At 39.1% G+C, this 23084-nt stretch overlaps 1 protein-coding gene across 1 annotated transcript in view; it reads left to right on the top strand.

Moving 5' to 3' along the window:
- The window catches only part of RGS17 (regulator of G-protein signaling 17), a 29609-nt gene extending 7366 nt beyond the window's left edge, over positions 1-22243 (top strand). Inside the window, exons 2-4 of the mRNA XM_009884053.1 lie at positions 15412-15501; positions 17421-17655; positions 21477-22243. Coding sequence (XP_009882355.1) covers positions 15412-15501; positions 17421-17655; positions 21477-21665 — 514 coding nt within the window. The 3' untranslated portion in view covers positions 21666-22243. The remainder of the gene's footprint in view (positions 1-15411; positions 15502-17420; positions 17656-21476) is intronic.
- The last annotated feature ends 841 nt before the right edge of the window (positions 22244-23084 follow it).

Below are 23084 nucleotides of genomic sequence, written 5' to 3'. Positions count from 1 at the left end.
CCGAATCATTCCTGGAAGTCTGCTCTCTCCTTGAGCCGAAACACCAATATACCTCAGGTGTGATTCAATACAGGGCTTATCCCAAAGCTCCAGAGGTGGGGAGTAAAGGCAACTTTGACCACTTTCTGCACCTCCCTGTGAAGCAGATGTGAAACATTACCGTTCAAGAGAGGGGAGCACCTTTCTTCTACAAAAATGATGCTGCAAGGTGCCAAGGTACGATAGATGAGGTCTCAGGTATACTAACGGCAGCAAACTACTTCTCCATAATTTTTCCTGCATCTACTTCTAAAGAGTAAGATGCGAATGCAGGAAATCTAAATGTTGCTAGCAAACCTAAGGGACTATAGAAACAAAATTTACAAAAAAGCAGAATTTAATGTAAAATCAACTAAAGGAAGCTTAAAATTAACCTATTAAATCTCATGAGAGCCTGCCGTGGAACCAAAATAAACAAATACCTCTGATCTCCCCTCATCAAAAAGCAGCCCAGAAATCCCTATTTCCAAGCTCATCCACCACCTTTTATCTTCCTCCTTTCTTCTTCTCAGCCCCCTGCCATGTACCTCCAAAGCTCTGTGGAAGCCCGAGCTCTTGTGCAGCCCTGGAGCAGGGGCAGGAACCGTGAGCCACCAGCTCCTGCAGTAGCAATGGGTTTTTCCAGGCCATTTGCCATACAGGATCAGCTTTGGTGCAGGTCATCGCTTTGTGGGACATGCGAAGTAAATCAGACTCACGCAGTTCTCTAGGGGAGAGCTGAAAGCTACACACTGCATTTATTTCAGCAAGTGTCTGCAAAGGGGTAGTCACTAAGGCACTGCTGACCTACCATGAAATCATGGTGGAAGCACAAAGATACACAAGACATTACACAGATGTTCAGCGTATATGAATCATTTTAAATTAATTTTCAACCAAGAACTCCGGTTTGGAAAAACCTTTAGCACTGTAAACTCGATCTAACTCTATGTAAACTGATAAATGTTTCTATTTTCAAAGGTACGAGGTAAACTTTTTCCTGTTCAGAATAAAATATAAGTCTACTGAGAAGAGTGGAGCAATAGCTTCTTATGCAGCTAGTCTGTTACCTTTGATCACAAGCCAGTAGTAGAATCCTCATTAACATCAAAACCAGCCCAGGGTTCTCTGGGCCAAGCTTTCCTAGTGTCAGGATTTTATCCTTAATATTTTAAACGTTGAAAGTTCATTTCATTTTGAGGAACAGATGGAAGCTCATGTATTTACTGACATTTTTACCCATCTGTGATAACACAAGCGGGTTAGAGAATGGGTAGAACATAAACATAATATATTAGCAAATTTTTAATAAGTGTTTCTGAAGCTTCACAAACCAAATGCATAGATTCCTATGTGTATAATGCTACTAAGATAAGAAACCCTCATCAGTCTAAGTGCAGAAAATAGTCCTATTTCAAGCAAAGAATTCTGTAAAGAAAATTGGAATGCGAAAAAAAAAATCAGAACTGCAATCCTCCTAAATTGAAGAATAAATACATGCTCAGAGGGGATTTGGGATTACACAAGGCTCATTCTAATTCAGCCGCATATAAGATGCTGACAGTAGCTCCTTAGAAGGAGATAGCAGACTAAATCTAGTTAACTTTAGAAAATGATCTTGATTCTACCCTGGCGCCGCACACAGAGTGTATTCAGGGACAGCTGCTCTTGAGGAGACTAGAGGGAGAGAAAGCAATGGCAGAATCACCTCCACTGGGGTAAAGCAGCTTGAAGTCTCCTCAGAGGCTGTTTAAGAGATGGATTGCTTCAGAGCATCAGCATCTTGGCTCTCCCTTGCCACTCATGCCCGTTTCCCACCTGCCTGTGCCAAAATGCTATTCAGCTTGATGTCTGCGGAACAGTGGCTGAGGGAAGATTCATAATGTCATGACAGATTTTCTGTCACCAGCGCACAGCTTGACTGTTGCTGTTGAAAAAAGAAAAAATATAAAACTAAGAGTGCTGAGGATGCCTGAGTCCAGTTTACGCTGTGATTTTGAGCTTTTAGGAGTTTGGAGCCTTTACATCTTCCCCAATACGAGTTTGGGCTGGTTTTTGTTTCCTTATTGCAAATTTGACTATTATGTAAGATGCATTAACTCAGGAGTCTGTGGAAAACCACAGAAATGGAGAAATGTGTGAAAGGTCAAAATAGGTCTGAGATCAAAATATAAGCTAAAATAAGGCATGTTGATAGATGGTGTCATTTTAAAGGTGCTAAGGCAGCCTTGCAAATCCTCTGAACTTTATTCATTGTGGAGTATAATAAAAACTTAAATATTTAACATGCAAAAACAACAACAAAAAATTGTATCCAAATTAAACACACTGGCTGTTTCTATACTAGTAAACCAAGTAGAGCCAGGGTCTAATATGGGCTCAAGCAAGCAGCTGTACGGTTAAATTGTTAGCAAGCGTTAACTCCCTGGCAGAGTTTTGGCCAGGGCTGAAGTGCATAGTCTCAGGTAATGACCTGTCGCAGGTGCAGAAACCCTGTTTTGGGTATGGACTTTATGGACAGGGGCTATGTGGTGCCAGTCAGCCTCGAGGCCAGAGAACTCTCCCAGCCCCTTTTATCTGCAAGAATAAATGCGGTCTGCAGTTCCAAGCCAAAAGGGAAAAAAAAAATAGGCTACTTAAATCTGTTAGGAGCAAAATTTCCATCTTACAAAGGTTTATTTTTTAACCATGTATCATTCCAAATCGGTTTAAAATGTCAGTTAAAACAGGAATAAATGTCTAGCGCTTTTAAGAGAAAAAATGAGAGAATGCAGTATGGAAATGAGTCTGCACCCCTCATAGATAACTTATAAGATGGAGATCCTCTCCTGAGAAAAGTGGGTCAGACATTCATTATGTGAGGCAGAAAGGCAAAGGAGATGTGAATCTTGTCTAGTCACCCTTAATAATTCCATAGCACATATATTTGTCTAGATGGCAACTCTGGCTCTTCTGAAGTAGCTGATTGAGGGCCTGATACTGGCAGATGCTGAGCACCAGCTATGGAGCAATGGATATCCTCAGTTCCTGTTGTCATTCACGCTGAAAGTGCTTCCCAGCTCAGGGCCGTGTCTAACAGAAAATCTGGAAAACAGCAGTTAACACCCACCAAAACAGGTACCTGTAATATACTCAGACTGGCATGGTGGTTCTCAATCCTGTTTGCTAGTTGGACAGATGTTAAGTGAAAGTTCCCCCATCTTATTTGGTTGCAATGTTGATAAGCGTAAACTAGTTTGGTGCAGGCTAATTTCATAAAATATGGTGTTCATAAACATCATGGTAGGAATTATACTTTGCAAATAGATAAAGGCCTCTTTAACTGAAGAGCGTTGCAACACTCTATGAAAAGAAAAATGTGAATTTAGTATGAGTGTTCCCTGGCATCTCTTACTATTTGGAAACTGCAACTAAATCTATGGAATCAAAGGAGTGACCCTAATCAAGCTTATTTCTTTACTGTTCCTGCTATTTTCATCTCTGCAAACCAAAAATAATAATAATAAAAAAAAAGCCACTCTGAAAACTGAGACTAGGCCCATTTATCAGAATTAATTGAGACCATTAGGCTTGCTTGCTAGTGGATTGGAGGGCTTTTATTCATCCAGTTATCCTTTCAAGGAATACAATTTCTATTTCTTTGAACACTAGACAACTGCCACTTTTAATTGTATCAAATATATGAAGGAATTGCTTGCAAAATAGCTGTAGCCAGGAGTAAGGACACTGCAGATTATCTAGTAATTAGATGTATCCATTGTACAAGATGGAATATGGACGGTAATATTATTCTGAAGGAGGGAATGAAGCTGACAGCCACAGTAGTGATCTGTTGGGTGACCTGACAAGAGAAATACACCCTTGAGTTGAATATTGCCTGAAGGGAAAACCAGCTCTACAGTAATGAAACAAAGCTAGAGTAACTCCATTAGGAATCATTGGCAAGCAAACTTCAGCAAGCCATAGATTTCTTACCTATGCAGAAATTACATTCCACATCTGAGAACAAAATCTCAAAAATCTATCCTAGAAAGGAATAAAAGTTTCCAAAAGTTGTAATAGCTTCTGGTGTGACTATCATTACGTAAAAGTAACAATCTCTTTAAAGTAGAATCCAGCAGAAAGCCTATTTTCTCACAGATTTTCAGAAGAACAAAATATATCAGAAAAAGGAGAGTTTAGGAAAGTCAGATTGCTTTAAATCACTAGTTCTTTCCTCTCTTGCACAGGTACAGCTTTTGCTAAGTGCTAGTCTTTAAGTTTGAGGTAGATACTCTTCTTTTTCAGAAGTTCAAGCAGTGTGCACACTGGTAGTTTCCATCTGCCTTTGGATGCCTGCTTAGCTGCAGTATCTGTAACTAGGTAGTTTAAATCAGTCACACAGGAACAGAGGAGGAAAGCAAGTTCAGCAAGGCTATCCATTGCAAGGACGAGTCTCCTTGCAGGTACCTTTTAGCCTGCATTGACCTTGAGAACATTTCCCTCCGTTGCCCTGAGTTCAGCCTGAAGTGTAAATATCATCACATTTTTTTAAGTAGCCCCCAAAATTACCCTTCAATTTCAGTCTTTCTTCAAATATGATTGTAGTAAATGTGTTGTTTGTGGCACTGGTGGCCACACCTGGGGTACTGTGTCCAGTTCTGGATTCTTCATTGCAAGAGACCTGGACATACTGGAGAGAGTCCAGCAAAGGGCCACTAAAATGATTAGGGGACTGGAGCACCTCTCCTGTCAGGAAAGGCTGAGAGAGCTGGGGCTGTTCCACCTGGAGAAGAGAAGGCTCAGGGGGATCAGGTACCTTGTACCTTCAGGTACAAATACCTGAAGGCAGGGTGCAAAGAAGACGGAGCCAGGCTCTTTTCGGTGGCGCCCAGTGACAGGACCAGAGGCAACAGGCACAAGCTGAAACACAGGAGGTTCCCTCTGAGCATCAGAAAAGACTTTTTTACTGTGAGGGTGAGCGAGCAGTGGCACAGGTTGCCCAGAGAGGCTGTGGAGTCTCCATCCTCGGAGATATTCAAAACCCATCATGATCCTAGGCAGCCTGCTCTAGGTGGCTCTGCTTGAGCAGGGGGGTGGACAAGATGACCTCCAAAGCTCTGTCCCTTCCAACCTCAACCATTTTGTGATTCTCTGTTTCTGTGCTTCTGTTTTCAACTTGGCAAAGACTAACTCAGATCTTCAATGTTTGTAAAAAACATTTCTGGATATATTTGGAGGTATCTTAGGAGAACATCCCTTTTGTCAGAAGGTTTCCAGCAGGTTAGTTTTTCCACTGCTAATCAACTTCTCAACATTTTCTAAAATAAGAAAGAATCAGTATAAAAATTACATCAAAGATCACATTGCAAATAGTAATCTATGATGGAAGATGTATTGACACGTGGATTTTTGATTTTACAAGGCTTTGCTTTCAAATTCGTCATGGGGTCCAAAAGGAAAATGCAGAGTTTGGACACATTTGAAAGCTTGTCTGCCAAATGTATACTGAATTCAACTTTTATGGAAAATACAGCAGAAGAATATAACTCATGGCCCTAAAAAGAGACTGTTAGTCCGACTGCCCCTTATGAACAGAAAAGGTTAGCAGATTTTAGATCTATTCCATTTTAAATTGTTAAATATACAGGAAAGGGAGTAGAGTGTAACACTGCAGGTTTGCTAAAACCTCTTTAGGTACTTGCTTTACTGAGCACATCCCGCTATGCCTTACTTTATCTTAGCATTCATATTTCAGTAAGGATGATCTACCTTCCCAGTGGCATGTGGGATGCAATTTAATAACCTTATATAATGATCTTACATAAACTCCAAAATCTTGGCCAAGACTTCCCATTAACAAAGAGATGATTATGCTCTTAAGCACTAGATCACTTGGGTTCAATTCTGCTTTTACTCAAGCGGAGGAGTAGCACAACATAAGTAAGGCTATCAGGGCAGAGCTAAATGTCTTAACTGACTAGACCTTAATAGCCTGAGATGCTCCAGATGTCTTAAACCTTAATTTCCACCAATCTCCTTTTTCTTTTATGGTTTATAGTTGAATCTGTAATGACTTTGACCAATTACACTGAATCCAGCACAGTATTAAGAAAGCACTGCAATTGAAAAGCAGTAAGAAATTCAGCCTGCTCTCCCCCGCCTTGAAAGTATGGCAGAAACATACAATCTCAGATGAACTGAGAAGTTTCTTACCTTTCATGGGGACGTTCACAACTCAGAACGATGATGAGCTGGCCTTATCATAAGCCTTTGAACAAAAGAAGTCAGAGACCCTAGTCCAGGTTTTCAAAAGGAAGAAAGTTAGGACCCTGTGCATCCATAGTGTTTTTCAGTGTTTCCTTCTGAACTTGCAAATATCTCGCAGGGTTAAAAGCTATTCCTTCACACAGAAAAGTCTAAATAGCACTAAAGAGCAGAGCTATGGAACAAAGACAGGAGAACAGTCAACGATTCCTTCGGCCACCCCTGGATTGCTGCCACAGTGTAGGTGTCAGAAATAAGGCAGCAAACATGCCAAGATACCTGTGTGTAGGCACAGGGGGTTTTGACCACATCTCTTTATTCCTGCGTCCACACACTCCACAGCCATACCATCAATGCCACTCTTCTAGAAATCGCAAGAGCCATTTTGGGAAGCGAGGATACTTCCAAATAACCCAAAAAACAAATGCAGGTTTTGCTGTGTTTTAGGATTTTGATGCGCTTTAGGATTTTGATGCTGTAAGGCATTGCTTTTCAAGCTTCTCTCCACCGTTCTTAGTATAAACCTGATTCTGAGTGAAAGGTGGGGTTACTAACTGTTTGCAGGACTCTGAGAGATGAAGTTCTAATAAACTCCAGGTATCATGAGTTTAAGAGTTATAGCTGCTGGATTTCCTGATGAACTGTTTTCTTATTAGACAGTCTCCTTTCTTGTACTCAGAGAGCTTACTGGGAAAAACATCTACTATGACAGAATGTAATTTTTCTAAAGATTTTTTTAAAGTTAAGAACACGATTTCATTTAAATCTATTATTTGATTACATTAACTAGAATTACTTACAAAAGACTAGTTAGAGTAATGGTTGCTAACAATGAATGAAACCAGGATAACTGACTATTTAGTTTTAAAATTAAATGATAATTATTTCTAAAACCATCAAAACAAATTATGACATTTCATTAATTTGAAACCTTTCCACAAACACTACTTTGTGGAAAATCCGATACAGAAGTAAATTATCTTCACCTGTCAAATCCGTGCAGAACACAAACTCAGTTCCAGTCAGCCACGTTCTCTGTAAAACCCCAGTGGAAGGGCCTGTGAAATAGCTTCTGCACCCAAACTGGATAGCAAAAATCAGACCAGAAAATTTCCACCTTGAGCTCCCCTTCGGCCCACAGGGTTTATGGTATGCAGAAAGGTGCATATGGGAGCCAGAAGTCTGCCTGCATTTACTATTACTGGATCCTGAGCAGACAGTAAGCTTTTCAGTTGAAAGCACATTCACGGCGCACGCAAGTGCCCAACCGTCTGTTACAGACTGTTTCTCAGCTGTATGCTCTTCAAACAAAGAGGTGGAAAAAAGGGAAAAAATCTGAAGTACACCACGCCACAACATAGCAAAGTGAATCAAGGGGAAAATATACCACCAAGGAAAATTGGAAGGGAAGAAACTGAATGTTTTCTAGCCATTGGAAGAGACAAAGCATCTGTTTTCATCATTTGTTTCATCCTTACTTTACTTTCTGTGACCTATGAGGAAAAAAAAAAAAAAAGAAAGGCTGTTATCACTGAGGCTTTTATGGTTACAGGTCAAAATGATAAGACCATAGTGTAAGCTGAACAAAGAGCTGGAGGGTTTGCGATTCCACATTCTTTCCCCCATCCGAAGCTTTGAAATATTGGAGGGGTTTTAGCTGTAGTACACAATCTGCAGGATGCTAACTTTGCAAATACTTGCATTATTAAAAAAACAAAACAAAACAAAATAAAATACTTGTTTGGGTTTTTTTCCTACATGAGGTAAAGCTTGCAGAATCAGACCTCAAGTTTATAAGTTCCCCTTGCAAACACATGTCTCTTTGCTCTAAAACAGCTGAGTCCAAGCTGGAGTCTATGCGTGTTTGGTTTTTTTCTTTTAAAACAATTTGGATTATAGATGTCTCTTGCACCATCTTTTCACCTAAGGCAAATGTAACTCTGGCACTCAGGAAACGTAGCACCACAGGTACCTGGACTTTTTGAAAGGAGTTTATAGTTTCAGTGGACACTGCCAAGTAGGCTGATTATAGCCTTATGGTAATTGTTGGCTTTTCCCCAACAGACTGCTTTCCTGTGTCAGTCTACTAAACACAATCTCCATCATTTAAATTTAAGCACAAGACGATTCATTTTTTACTCAGAGGATGTAGCTATTTTTCACTAAAATTCTAACTTGTTTTCAGTATAAAATTTTACATCCTGCATTTCTTTACTGAATTCAGTGAAGATATGTAAATCTTATTTCATTAAAGAACTTAGATGGACACTAATTAAAAATAAAAAAACTTCACTTTTTTTTGATCTGTTCATGCTTTGGAACAGCAATTAACATGTTCTGCTGACTGAGTTAAGATGAGATTCTGATTAATTTAAGTAAATGACTCCAAAGGCTCTTGACCACTGTTCCGCTCCAAAGTTTCTTGCAGACAACCAATGTAGACATATGGAAATACCAAGTTTCCAATTTTTACTCTTTCACGACTTTCTGTGGATGAACTACACACCACTTATACTGGCCTTGCAGACCCCTGGGGTCAACGCAAGCCTTCACTCTAGAATTTATTTAGTGCCACTAATTTGGCTGAAGTTTGCTCTACACATCTATGCTTTGCATACACTGGTGTTATTACAACAGTCTAAGTGCTTTAGTCTGTCTAGCTATTCTTACAAGGAGATAAATCCTCAGAGGCTGGAGATAAGAGACCACAACCCATGGCTTTGATGGCTGATGCATTCCATTCCTCTCTAATACAGCCAGGAGCATGAAGGATATAATCCAAGTTTCTCTGAGCCTACAAAATTATCTAGTGCAAGGCATCACTTCTTCATAAAAATCATGACTTAAGCTGCAGGTCTTCTAAGACTAATTATTCTGGATGTTATTAATTTATTGTGACAAAAAGTGATCTCTTTTCCTAACTTTGGTGGCAGAATTTTTTTATCCTTCACTTGTCTGAAACAAAAGGATAATATTGTTCATGTAAAAATTAATTCTCTTGGGTGCCTATTTTTGTGCCATTAAAAGGGAGATAGAATATAGCATTACTGACTAGACTCTATCTAATACAGATACTAACATAGCTGTATTGTTCTTTATTAATGGATGCTGATAATATTGCAGTTATTTTTCATTATTATTGCTTTGTACAATATAGCAAAAACATCATGCTCCTCTGTTCATAAACAAACACTAGTTTTCACTGCTGTCAGGCTTAAATCTTCCATCTGTCACAAAAACAAGGTGACAGAAAAGTAATTTTTTTCTTTGGTTTCATAAAAGAAATTAAAGTGCCAGTAGAGTTGTCTGTTGCATCACCATACAGCGTACGGGGACAACATCCATCTCTGGCTTCTACCAGAGCCTACCTCAGCATGTAGGAGTCACTTGTGAACAGAGCTGTGCAGACAGCTGATTTTCCAATGACTGACTCTACTGAAGACAGTCTAATCAGACTGAGCCATGAGCAAAAATGAGAGAAGACACTGGCATGCACCTTTTCTGCATCCTAATTAAAATGAGGAGAAATAAGTTTCTGCTCATATAGTATGTTTTATGCCAGACACTTATAATAAAAGTAAAGGAATCAAAGAGCTTGGAGACAGGCAGGGGCACAACCACTTTGGGTTGAAGAGTGAAGGTATTTACCCAGCTGGTGAAAGATGTAGAGTTGGTGTCCGCCTTTGTCTCAGAGTTTTCAAACCCACCTCCCCCTCACTTCAGGAAAACACGCTAATCATATGTTCTTGTTTTCAAGCTGTCCCCTCAAAGCTGTATAAAATATTGTACTTTATATAAAATGCTTAAGTATTCATTACAGGATGATTTCCATTAAGTTCAGAGTGTCTTGTTTCTGTCTTGTGCAATGAGTATTCTATTATTTTTACCAAAGTGGAATAGCTTCAGCAGAACAGCTTGAAAGACATCTGCCCCACCACAGTCCCACAGGAAGGGTGTGAGTGCACTAACCTGCTTGTTTAAAGAAAGGCTTTTCCTCCTCCAAACAACTCTGAAAAAATATTTCCTAACTTAATCTGGTAAATTCTACCTGTGTTTGTCAACATTTTAGGGGAATGGCCATTTTACATCGTCTAATAGCGGAATTTTAACATCATAATTAAATCTTGATCTCTTGTGCTTTTTTCGGGGGGAGGGAGTTATGTCTTTTTAAGGCCTCCACTTAATCCGTATCTATTAAATCAACATTATTTAAGTTATGTCAGTCCTGAGTGAGCCTGTAGCTCGTTCGCTCGAAGCTGGACTCAAGCATCAAAAATATCTTTCTTGGCTTTTGGACCTATGACCTAAAAATATTTTGTCTCTTGATCTGGTGATAACAAAAATTCCTAGGAGGAGGATAGGGTGAAGGGTGGTGCCAGTGCGATACACTCTTTGAAAGGGTAGATCAGTGAAAGAAACATGTCAGAACATCTGTTATCCGGAGGATCTTAACTGAATATTGATTTTTCTTCTGAAAACCAAATTCTGCTTTTAGATTATGTATGTGCAACTGACTGTGTAGCCTTTGGGCTGGAGTAAGGAAGGTTTCTGTGTTACAGTTGTGGCTAGAGGGCTTGTGGCCCAACTGTGTGACACATACAGGTTCAGCCTAAAGTGTAATCATTGCCCTGCGGGGTCTAGCGTCTACAAAATTCAGCCAAGAAGTAGGAATTGAGCACAGACCTCCTGAACAGCAACCCAATAGCCTACCAACTAGTTCACAGTGTCCTAGTTTGATTTCTACTCCTTATCTTCATGGCAGCATCAAAAAACACTACTAAGGCAGGAGTCTTTAATCATCATGTTGTCTTCAGTGCCAGACATAATTGCAAAATACTGTGATGCATACGATGCACATAACTGAGAAAATACCTGAGTAAATAGTAACTGGTGTTAGCCAGGTGTGGCCAGAATAATAATCTTAGCACTTGTCACAATGGCATAGTTTTCTTGCCATAATGGTAACAATATTTTCACCGACTCACCACATTTAGGCTACTGGTTCATCCGAATCTGACCCTGGGAAGGAATTAAAAACTACTTGTGTACCGGGTAGACAGAGAATGAAAGATCAGGTCCGAGCTCTAAATGATTTTCAGTTTCTTAATGGCAGTAGAAAGTAAGCGCAGCATTAGGGATGTGAAGCAACTTTAAAAAAAGGCTAAAACCACCAGCTGGAAACAGCTGGAGGAAGAGTCAGTGAGATTTTTGCTCTTAAATGAGTCCAACTCTCTTGATGATTTTATCCAATTAGCTTGGTTTTTTTACCTTACCATGCACCAGTGGCCTGCAATACTGGTGTAGCGAAGTAATTAGTCAATAGAACAACTATTTAATTGCTGAATATGAATATTAAGAGCTGAATAATAGTAGCTAAATAAAGATTAGTCTTCTGAATCCCAGTAGTTCCTCCAAAAAGACATCTGCTAGGAACCTGGACCGGTTTAACCTTACGTGTTATAATTTGTTCATTTCATATACTTCTTCCAGTAGTCTCTGGTCATTAACATTTTTACTTACAAAGTTTGTGAAGTGGCAAAATAGAAGCGCACTCACTCAGAAATTACTCATAATAATACTGTTGCAGTAGTTAAAGAAACTATTGTTTTTGTAGAAGTCAGGAACCCAAAATATATTTGAAAGGTACATCGAGGTCAGGCCACTTGGGCTTACTGAAGTACTTTTTACCATACTCTCCAAAGCAATAAAATCAGCTTAAAAATGGTCAGAACAAACCTTCCATAGGAACAGAAAACAAACCAGTGTTTGGGCTTTCCACTTAAGTTCTACCGTTAGACACCCCAAACTCTCTCTTTTTAAGGCACTAGTAGTTCTGTTGTCCTTATATCATGGGTAATTCACATCTCTAAATCTTAAAGATATCTGCTGGATGTACTCCAACTAATAAATAATAATGGCACCATATATGTTAATTGACATCAGATGTCTCTCCAGAACATCTCCCTTTTATTTAACTATGTTTTGGTGAGGCATGTCAGCAATTTCCTCCTCTTAAAGCCTTAATTAAGTAAGATCATTTTGTTAATCTTTATCCTGTTACTTTTGCTCTGTTTAATTTTATACTATGCAGCGTAATTCTTCTGACATAATCAGCTAGCTTCCATGATGGAATAATGTATCAAGAACACCAACTCAAGGTATGCAGGGTGCCTTTGCCACTGAACACTGCTTGAATTCCACAGAATTCCACATATCTCCGCGGACAAATGTGAACAGATAGGGTATTTTCAACTGAAGATAGCAACATAGCAAATAGCAATGCAGTGTTGTCATTTTGAGGTAAAAGGTAGCAATCTGTTATTGTGATCAGACTTATTTAAAGGCTGCTTTCAAATTAGCTTTGCAGTCACAAATGTGTAAATATTTAATTTTTTTCCTAAGCAAACATGAACCAGTTCCTTGAGTGAAAACAGAACATGTCTGAATTGAATGTACTTCTGTATAAAAATGATGGTTTCTTTCACAGGAAAAACATATCAAAAGTAATGTATCCGATGGAACTCCAGCCTTGACAGATGCAGATAAATAGAAGTTGAAATGTAGCGCTAGTGTTTGTCACTGGAAACATAATACAGAATTTGGGCCAAGATGTATTATAAATTTAGCACGGTTTTAAATATAATACCCAAACTTGAGAAAGTGTTCCAACCAAGCGTAACGCTTCTTTCTTTAGAGTCTTCCTTTTTTTGCAATGCGGACTAACTTCAGCCATTGAACTCTAGCTAGGAATGGTGAGATGAAGGAATTAGGGCCAAGTGTGTACCTCGCATTGTCACTCTGGAATAGGTACCAGAAAACCACCCACTACTTTCTGGGCCTACCATCTGAATTCTTTACCAAGACGTAGTCTTGTAGAAAATCAAAATGCGTAGGGCCTATCCATTACTCCTTTGGGGAAAAAAAAAGTGCAATGAAGTCAACATGTCTTTCTTGTTTGTTTTCCTATTTTTCTTTCTTACTCACCACTCACTACTTCTGTTCCACCTTCATCAGCCCATGTGGGTTTTCCTAAGTTTAGCAGAGATTTTTACATGAGCAAAACAATAGTATTTGACCCCAGACATCAAATTAAATTAGCAGTGTTGATTAACTGCTCTCAGATGAGTCACCTTCTACTTCCAGTAAGACTCTGCATCCAAACCTTGGAATAAGCCTACTGCCCGACAAGTAAATTATCTCAATACAGTTTAGCTGCTGCTCATGTGATGGAGGACAGAAAACGGGCAGCTTCATTCTCTTTTGGATGGACTTGGGTGAACACCCTGTTACATTCCCAGCCTACACAAACTGTTTCCTCCTTCCATGGTGTTACTCTCCCATGAAACCAAAGGACACTCACTTCTCTGTATCTAGCAGAGAAGACACATGCTGCTCTACCTATGGACTGCAAAGGAGGGAGGGAGAGAGAGAAGCTTTGTGCCTTCCCTGCTTCTCCCTCACCCCAACTTTGTGCTCCGGCCAGATGCAAGGTGACCCTAAGCAGTTACATGTGTGGACTTAAAGATTACAAGACAGAAAGTGGATGGATGGTCCCTTTTTTTTCTCCTCCTGTATACGGAACTCCCATTGGCTTTCCTGGGTGCTCCCTCTATAGACTGATGAGCAACAGGTCAGAGGAGACGGAAGGGCTTTTTACCTGCCAACCCCAGAGTTCAGGATGTGTTGTTTCTCCTGCAGCAGTTGATGACACCCTAACACCTTAGCAGCACTGGAGCTGCATTCCTACGCTGTAACAGGGGAAGCAGGACCAAGGGCCTGAACTAAGGTCTTGGCAGGTAAGTGAAGGAGCAACCAGTATCAAACAGCTTTGAAAGTGTACGTCTTTGTAATGTTTAAGTCTTAATATGTGCTCTGCTTTACCTGGGAGCTTAACTTTCCACTTTTCAGAAGAGTATTTAAGACCACATATCAACTTTGCCAAACACTTGAAAAAGCGTTGATGAAACTCATCAATGCAGAGGGGCTAGAAAGAAAGTTTATTGGTGCTAAAAATATTTCAAAGCTGGAATTTCTTCTTAGAGCTGAGCAGAAGTTATTCAAATTATTGGGGGAGGGAGAAACTTTATGCTACCAACATATTTTTGTATATTGCCATGTAGGACGACTGAAAGCATTGTTGTGTGGTGAATACTCAATATTCAAAATATGAGCTCTGTTAGGATTGGGAGGGAAGATTTTTTGTTTCATTGCTTGTTTTCTCTCAATTGGACATGTAGGGAACACCTGATGAGGGGAAATCTCCATCTCCTTACTGCATTCCATTTCTTAAGCTTAATTATTGGAACTCGGTTTCCTGTATGAATACTTATGTCACTCCAAATGTGCTTTGTGTCAGTAGTTATTAGGAATTGTGTTTTCAGTGGCAATACCATGTTCCAGAACGTTCATAAAGAGCACACACAGAGGAAGTCGCTACCACTAAAGCAAATCCATTTAAAATGATATTTACAGAAAAATGTATGATGATAGTTACCAGCTCAAAAGAGAAGGAAAAGAAAATAATTAAAAACATCCTTACCTAAAGGAAGTCTTTCTTTTCCTTGCTTCTGGGAATGTGAGGGTAATGGATGTCTTTCTCTTGAGAGGCCAGTAAGTTTTACTTTTTGGAATGAAAAACAAATTTGGGTCAGAGAAGGAAATCATAAGGGGCTGCCATGAGTACCCAAGTTCTGTACCCAAGCCATCTACTGCCACCGTATCCTGGAGAGAAAAAAGGGAACGTTCATAAAGAATGAACAACCATCCAGAACTGATGGGGCACCAGAGCCTCATCAAGGTCCAATCCAGATATTCTTATCCCCGCTATCCTTATCGTTACTAATATACTCAATTTACTAAGTGAAATCACTCCAAAAGTGACCTCTATGTCCATCTTCCAGTGGATTAACTGTGAGCTTGCAAAAAAATTACACATGCTAATAGCAACTGTTAATTAACATTCATCAGAATTAAGGGAAAAAAGTCATCCTCAAAAATTTCTCTCCAAACCGTGGGTGTAAATTTTAGGGGCAAGAGTGAAAAATGACACTTTACATAGGTTTGTATCTTTTAAAAGTTTGCATTACTATAGTCATTGTTTTAAATTAACTTTCTCTAGACAAAATAAAGTGTTGTACTACATTGCAGCCTCACTGTTAGGAATGAAGATAGAGGAGACAATGCAGGAAGGCCAACACATACAACCAAAATGGAGAGTATCCAAGTCATAGAAGAATGGTAAGTCGGTCAAACTGTTATCTAACAAATGTTTTTAATTTGCCTATAACTAATATCAAGAATTACCTTGGGGTTTATGCTTCAGGAATGTCCTTTTAATAATTTTTCCTCCAAAACATTCTACACAAAAGGAAGCAAAATCAGACCTGACAATGAAATGCCAGCAGAGACATTCATAAGTCAGGCTTACTTACAGTTTCTTATTTGTGGGGAAGAACTGTGGGGAGGAATGGGAGGTGCATGGGTGGATCCACAGACCTGTGGGTCTCTATAAGAAGCCTCTGCTAGCTGTAGGATCATTTTCTTCTGTTTATTCAGACAAGAAGAAAAACTAATAGGCACAAGTGTACTTCACAGTCAAATTTTTAACATGGCTACCTTTCATAAAAGCTTGGACTATGGTTTCACTGGAATTAACCAAGGAAACACATACCTTGAAAAACGGGCTAACACACACTGAAAGTCTGAGCTTCTATTTCTGTCTAAAGGTTGGGCCCGTGTTTATTGTGTTGAGAAAAATGCTAACCTATCACTGGCCTTGAATTCACTAATCCCATACAAAGCAAATTAAAACTTAACTCTAGAGGATATGATTGATGGCAAAAGCAACCCAAACCACTCGTTGTCTTCATTGCTACTCATGATCACTTATGAGAGGACAATGTCAGAAATTTCTACAAAATACTGTTGTGAAGAGCACTTCCCAGTAGACAACAAGGGAACACAGGATGCTTGTCAGCTCCATCCACCTCAGCAGCTTCCTTTCACTCTCGTCAGAAAGAGGACTTTTCACCTTCAAATCTGTATGTTGATACTTTTTAGTTCAGATTACAATTATTTTGCTGGATAGTTTAAACAGTTTCTCATTTATTACATCTTTTGGACTGCCGAAAAGCTATCACAAATAGCTTCCCATCACGCGGTCTGCCTTGCATGCAGAGTAGGAGTTGATAAATGGTCTTGAAGTGAAATCATATAGACAAAGGTCACTTATTGTGCAGCGTGATTACATGGAAGCTATTAACAACAGCTAGTAAAGCTCTTGTGTTGGATCCTATCAGGAAGGGGAGGATGAGTGCTCAGAATTAAGTTTGAAACCGTATTTAACTGCTGTTAAGTAACTTGGAGTATTACCTTCTCAAGCTATTCGTTGGTACATTAATGGACTAATGACGCAAGTTAGTCTTCTGATCACTTATCCAGTGTGTCCACTGCTACAAGCCACGAATAGTTTCCTTCAGAAAATGGGAATAAGGACTTTTTCCCATTTCTTCTCTTTCCAGTTTTGCCAGCAACGTCCATCACATCTCGTGCCAATAGATCATCATTCAGGTCAATAGCACCAAACAGAGGGAATCTTAGCAACACTTAGGTACAAGCACAGAGAAATATGCTAATTTAAAAGCTCTTTGAATTACTATTTTGTTTGGCCTCATTAGTATGCTCTTGGCTGCCAAGTGCTTTTTGTTTTTCTTGTCCTTCCTGAACCAAATCCTGTGGCAGGCAGTGATTGGCCAAATACCATCAGAAGCAGGCAGGGACATCAGGTGTCATCTAAACCCCTCATGAAAGAGACTCTATTGCCAGCTTCCTGAAATCACATCTCCTTTAAGTGCAGAGGCAGGAATTCGGTGTTGTTGTGGGAGTTTGTCTTTGAGTCTGATGGCTAGCAACACAAGTAGAAAACTTGTAGAAAGCCAAGTGCATGTCTCATAACATTAAACACGTTTAGTGGGCTATTGAGATAATGAATGAACAAGTGAAGAGTGAACGAAATTCCCCTGTCACTGATCAAGCCTTGTTGCTTCCAGTTCTCACTCTGGACTAGAGTGCAGTTGAAAGGAGAATTTTTGGACAAATGTATGAAAACAGTGTTACAAAAATAGAAGCATATTTGTAACGATACTTTGCTTTTGCAGCCAAAACCCTACTGCAGATGAAATTTTGTCTTGGGCTCAGAATTTTGACAAGATGATGAAAACACCAGCTGGGAGGAACCTTTTCAGAGAGTTTCTTCGAACAGAGTATAGTGAGGAGAACCTGCTTTTCTGGCTTGCATGTGAAGATCTAAAGAAGGAACAGAACAAGAAAGTTATTGAAGAAAAAGCAAGGCTTATATATGAAGATTACATTTCTATACTATCACCAAAAGAGGTAAAGCCGTAAACGTTACCTTTGCATTTTCTGTTATTCCAGAGCAGAAATGTTATACCCTGGACTGCCAGATGGGGGTCTGAAAGTCTGTCTGATCTGTCAGGTGAAAGTCTTAGTATAGAAAGTCCTAGCCTCTACTTAGAAGAAGTAGAGACACAGATGCCGTGCCACTTAGCATAACTGGCCTCACCACCTCAAAGGTCACTATAAGACTCAAGAAACTCCAGTAAGAGAAGGCTGAGAAGTAGGTATGCCTCTTTAGTAATGCTACATGCCTGCCAGAGAGAGGAAGTAAGTAATGCAAATGGATTTCTGGAGAAAAGGCACCCAAACTAAGGAATTTAAATCAGAATCATTATAGATTTATCTGCTGTAACAGCTGTCTGGGAGAAAATCCAAATTTACACTGGTTATTCCTATGTGAGAGTCCGGGAATGGAGACCACATATTTTCTCTAATGAAAGGTATGATAATATCTAGGAAATTATATAAGACTTTCCTCAACCCTTAAACTGAAATAGACAAATTCTGAATTACCTTCACCTGGAGTAAAGAAAAAGCGTCCCCTATCAAACCATGTTTTGCAGTAGAGAGATATATATAATATAAATATATATGCACTATATATATATAATATAAATAATATAAATATATAAGCACTATAGAAGAGTCTTTCTTAGGCCACATCAGGTACCTTTAGCTCCTCTGCCTTGTCTCTGTGCATTGCGTCTGATTTTCTACTCAATAGCGTTATGCTAATTTATGCTCACTGTGGACCTTCCTTCCTACATTTTACTTCTGCACTGCATTCAGTAATAATTTGCAACTTCATTCATATGAATGAAGCCAACAGCAATTTATAGCTCCATTATCTTCTCTTGTGCCATAGTGCATTCTTCTGCTTTGGAGTGAGATAACTGCCAGTACAGCAAGCTAATAATGAGTTTTCCTTATAGCGTAATATAGTATCTCTGGTATGTATATATGTGCTGAATGCTCAGTTGTCTTTCTAAGATAAGATCAACCAGCAGTTAAAATTAAAATACTAACTAAGTGTTGTTTGACTCAGGGTTTAATAAAACTACTCACAAACTTGATGCACTGGACATGTGTAGACATCATCAATCCAATTGCTCCTGCCCCTACTGGAAATCTTAGGAGGCAAACAAGAACTGTTTGCAATGCTTTAGATCAGCATGGGAGCTGAAAAGCTCTTGTTCATCCAGGCATCCCACTCCAGATGTTCTCTTTTGGCATACGAGCTGAAATATTTAGCATTACTTGTTCAGTGATGAAGTTATTGAGGCAGAAGGTCTTAGTGTTCTAAAAACATACCTTGTATTCATCTGTTTAGCAAGGAAATACCTTTAATAATTCCAACTAGTTTTGCCATCTGGCTTTAGTGAGTCGTTGAAAAACTACAATGTAAATTAATAGTTCCATAACTACATTTTTTTCCATTCTATAAGTGCGATTAACTTTTACTATATTCAATGGCACAAAACTCCACCATCCTACCAAATTTGAGCTTTTTATCCCAGCTATTGTTTGATAATGAAGAACCAATTAGCTAGCTGCACAAACTGTTTTTGCTAAGACACACCTATGTGTATGTGTGTCAGAAGTGCTTAAATCTTAGTGTGTCATTTCCGTGTTACAGAAATGCAACCGTCTAGGACTGAAATCTATCCAAATAAATTCCGAAGACGCATGGCTGCAACACTGCTTCTCAAAACTACCATAACACTACCACCCTGCACGCTGTTGTGTCTAAAAGCAGATAGTCAGTGTCCGAGCAGCCCCACCGGTCTGTCTGTTCACTCCTGCTGTGCAGTCCGGTCTGCTTCCACAGCTACATTAGTTAGACAATGAATTCAAACAGAAAAATGCCTGGGTTGAAAACCAGCTGCTTTCAGATGGATCAGTTCCTTAACTCAGCTGGCTGTGGGGCTGCGCAGGGCACAAGGGGGAGGGGGGAAACGCCAGGATGGGAAAGGGGGGAGGCTGTTCATGGCAGCTGATGCAGCACTGCTGCCCACACGTAAGGGAGGCATACAGCAGGGCTGGCTGCTGCGCCCCAGGGTGCTGCGCACAGACGTAGCCATGAGCACTTCGATGGAGAGTGTAGATGGATCGTAGATGATGTGTAGATGGATGTAGAGAGAGATGGGTTAAGCAGGCACAATGGATGTTCTGCAGTAATAGCGCGCTTGAGTAATAGGTACTGTTTGCTAGCGTGGACACGCAAGTTTACTCACAGTTAGTCTGCATCATAGCTGTGCCTTGTGACCCATAACCAAGTAACAGTGAAACTTGGAAAAGAAAGAGCTGTGGCAGTAATGTACTCCAATATCCCAACAAACTGACAATGCCAGATTCTATTCTATTCTATTCTATTCTATTCTATTCTATTCTATTCTATTCTATTCTATTCTATTCTATTCTATTCTATTCTATTCTATTCTATTCTATTCTATTCTATTCTATTCTATTCTAACTCTATTCCATTCTGCTCTGCTCTGCTCCACTCCGTTCCCTTCTGTTCCGTTCCATTCCATTCCATTCCATTCCATTCCATTCCATTCCATTCCATTCCATTCCATTCCATTCCCAAAGATGTAATGAAAATATGTATTTACTCCTCAATACCACACCATCCCATCCCATTGTATTTCAAAGACTTGGTTTCACCACATACACAAATAGACAAGCCACAGGCTCACGCATCCACACGCGTCCCGAGTTTTCATGTCTGTTAGCATCCTTCACATATCAAGCTGTCTCAGTACATGGAGCTTTTCAGTGCTGAACTCAATCCTTCAGAGAATATGAATATCTATTTATATAGTTATAGAGTTGTGGGGTCAGACTGCAACCTGGTGTAAATCACAGTAGCTTAACTGATCTATACCTGGTATTTCCCTATTCAGGGTTTTAGCCTTTTGCCTCTTAGCTGAGTATAAACACTTGCTGGCCCCGGTGGCTTCCCCTGCTACTGCCGTTTCATTTAATCCAGAAGGCATTAATTTTACTGGTTTTGGACCATTTGTGGATAAGCTGTACATTGACTCAAACTTCTAAATGATATTCTAAAATCATCTGTGCATTCATCCCAAGCATAATATGCCTTTTTCTACCTAGGCGCAGAAGTTCACTACAAATGGAAAGTAAATGAGAAGCTAAAAGTAAAACTTGCTAACAACTTTGGTATAGACATATGGTATCCTGAAAATCACCAGCTGCTAAAGGGTCTTGAAAAGAAAAACAAATCTGAAATAGTTAATATTAACAGGGAGATTAACATGAAAAAAAATACAAAAAACTCTGTGTAATTTGCGAGTAACAAGTGTAGTGTCTGAAAAAAAAATGGGAAAAAATCTGTAGGGCAGCCAGACGAGAATGCTGAATAGAAAGCTTCTAAAGATTTAACCACAAATGGTCAGAAAAAAAAATATTTCAGCTCTCTGAATGAAAGTAATTCAACATTCATTTGAGAGAAATTATTTTAAATAAATAAATAAAAGTAAGGTAAAATAACATATTTTGAGAAATCCAGGTTGCTGCAGAACTTTATTTAGTCCATTGTATTTTTTCTGTTATACAGCTGCACTTCATCTTAAGACGGATGCAAAGACCAAGTCAAAACTGCAATAGAGTCGATGGTCTGTCTGTAATTGTGTGGTGGCTCTGAAAGAAGCACAGAGCGTTACTTGAATAAACTAATAAACTTGTCATGTTCTGTGCACCCTATGAAATAAAGTTACACATAACAGCCTTTCCGATATTACTGTTTAATATTTGTCTGTTCTCCTCTTCTTCAGGTTAGTCTTGATTCCCGGGTGAGAGAAGTGATCAACAGAAACTTGTTGGATCCCAGCCCTCACATGTATGAAGATGCCCAACTCCAGATATACACCCTAATGCACAGAGACTCTTTTCCAAGGTTTTTGAACTCTCAGATTTATAAGTCTCTCGTTGAAAGTATTACAGGCTCTACTTCTGAAACCTAGTTTTAATTTTCAAACAGAATAACTTGATTTTTTTTGGGTGGGTGGGATGGAAGAAAAGTAGTTTAATAACATCTGGAGCTGGGTTCCTGGAGAACTACAGTTTAGCACTACTCAGGCTACTGTGAAGAAAACAAATACATATTATGGTCTCTGTCTACATTTTTACCAAGGTCCTCCTTGCTCGAGATGGCATGGGAGGGGAACAATGGATTTGCCAAAATACATTTGTTTCACACTCCTTTCACCCTACTGCAGTCAAGATTGCAATGATGTATTTGTAGTTTTATGAACAGTCTCCTTGTGTATCCTCACACTGCATGTGCAAGGTAAAACTGCTTCACTTACCACTTAGTTGTTGCAATATTTAATCCAATAACATAAATTATATCTGTATTTAAGAACTTTTTTTGTGCAATACAGTCTTATGGTACATAGAAACAATTGCAGCAAACCAGAAAGAGGCTTGCATTTTTTAACATCACTAACTGAAAAAAGCCAATTTTTAAGGTGTAGCATTACGCAACATGCTCTACTGAGTACAATACACTGACTTTTTGAAGCCAATATTTCTGTACAGAACAAAAAAAAGAGCTATTTATCACTGTTTATTTAAAATAAATCAAGCGGAGGATTCCTCTGGTTGTTCACTGCCAAAACTGTGGCATTTTCATTACAGAGTTTGCAATGTCAAAAAAAATAAAACAAAAAAAGAAGAAAAAAAAAGCACAAACCACTTAAAGGGATCCGTATCTGGGTGACACAATCTATGCGCTGATATTGTTTAATTGTTAAAAGAACAAAGATTTTCAATGTACATTTCAGATGTCAGATACTGTAATTCATTTATTAAAGACTGGCTATCCAGTTCTAACACTGTTGTATAATGTTATGTACTTCAGCAAAAAAACAAAAAAACAAAAACAAAAAACAACAAAAAGCTTGATAATTTAGTTTTTTTAATAAAGAAATTTAATAAAAGATTGCCTACATGTAGCATTTTAGAGCATTTTAGAACATTTTGATGAATTGCATCTGTCCTGTAAGATTTTTTTTTTTTGAAAGCTAAATCTAGTAGAAAATGTTTTTAAACAAAGTAATGTTTTACGAGGTGGCAGGTTAAAGAAGTGTTATCTTAGCTTCTAGCCTCATTGATTTTGTGTAACTCCTTGAAAACGAGGGGTTTGGAGAGTAATATTAAACCAAACTTCAAGGGCTCCTAAACCTACAGTCCTTACCCAAGCAAAATGCCTACGGAAACACAACGGGTGTCTTTCCTGGGTAAAGAATCCTGTACTGAGCCCTTAATCAGAGCTAAGGCAGCACGGTACTCCCATCACTTGGCTGCCATGGTGTTTTTAATAGGTGTTTGCTTGGCCTTTTTATCAAAAAATGTCCAATTTTAGGATGCATTTTGATGTT

This window comes from Charadrius vociferus, unplaced genomic scaffold (assembly GCF_000708025.1).
Source record: "Charadrius vociferus isolate BGI_N301 unplaced genomic scaffold, ASM70802v2 scaffold494, whole genome shotgun sequence".
NCBI classification, from domain to species: domain Eukaryota; kingdom Metazoa; phylum Chordata; class Aves; order Charadriiformes; family Charadriidae; genus Charadrius; species Charadrius vociferus.
This window is presented reverse-complemented; position numbering and strand designations above follow the sequence as displayed.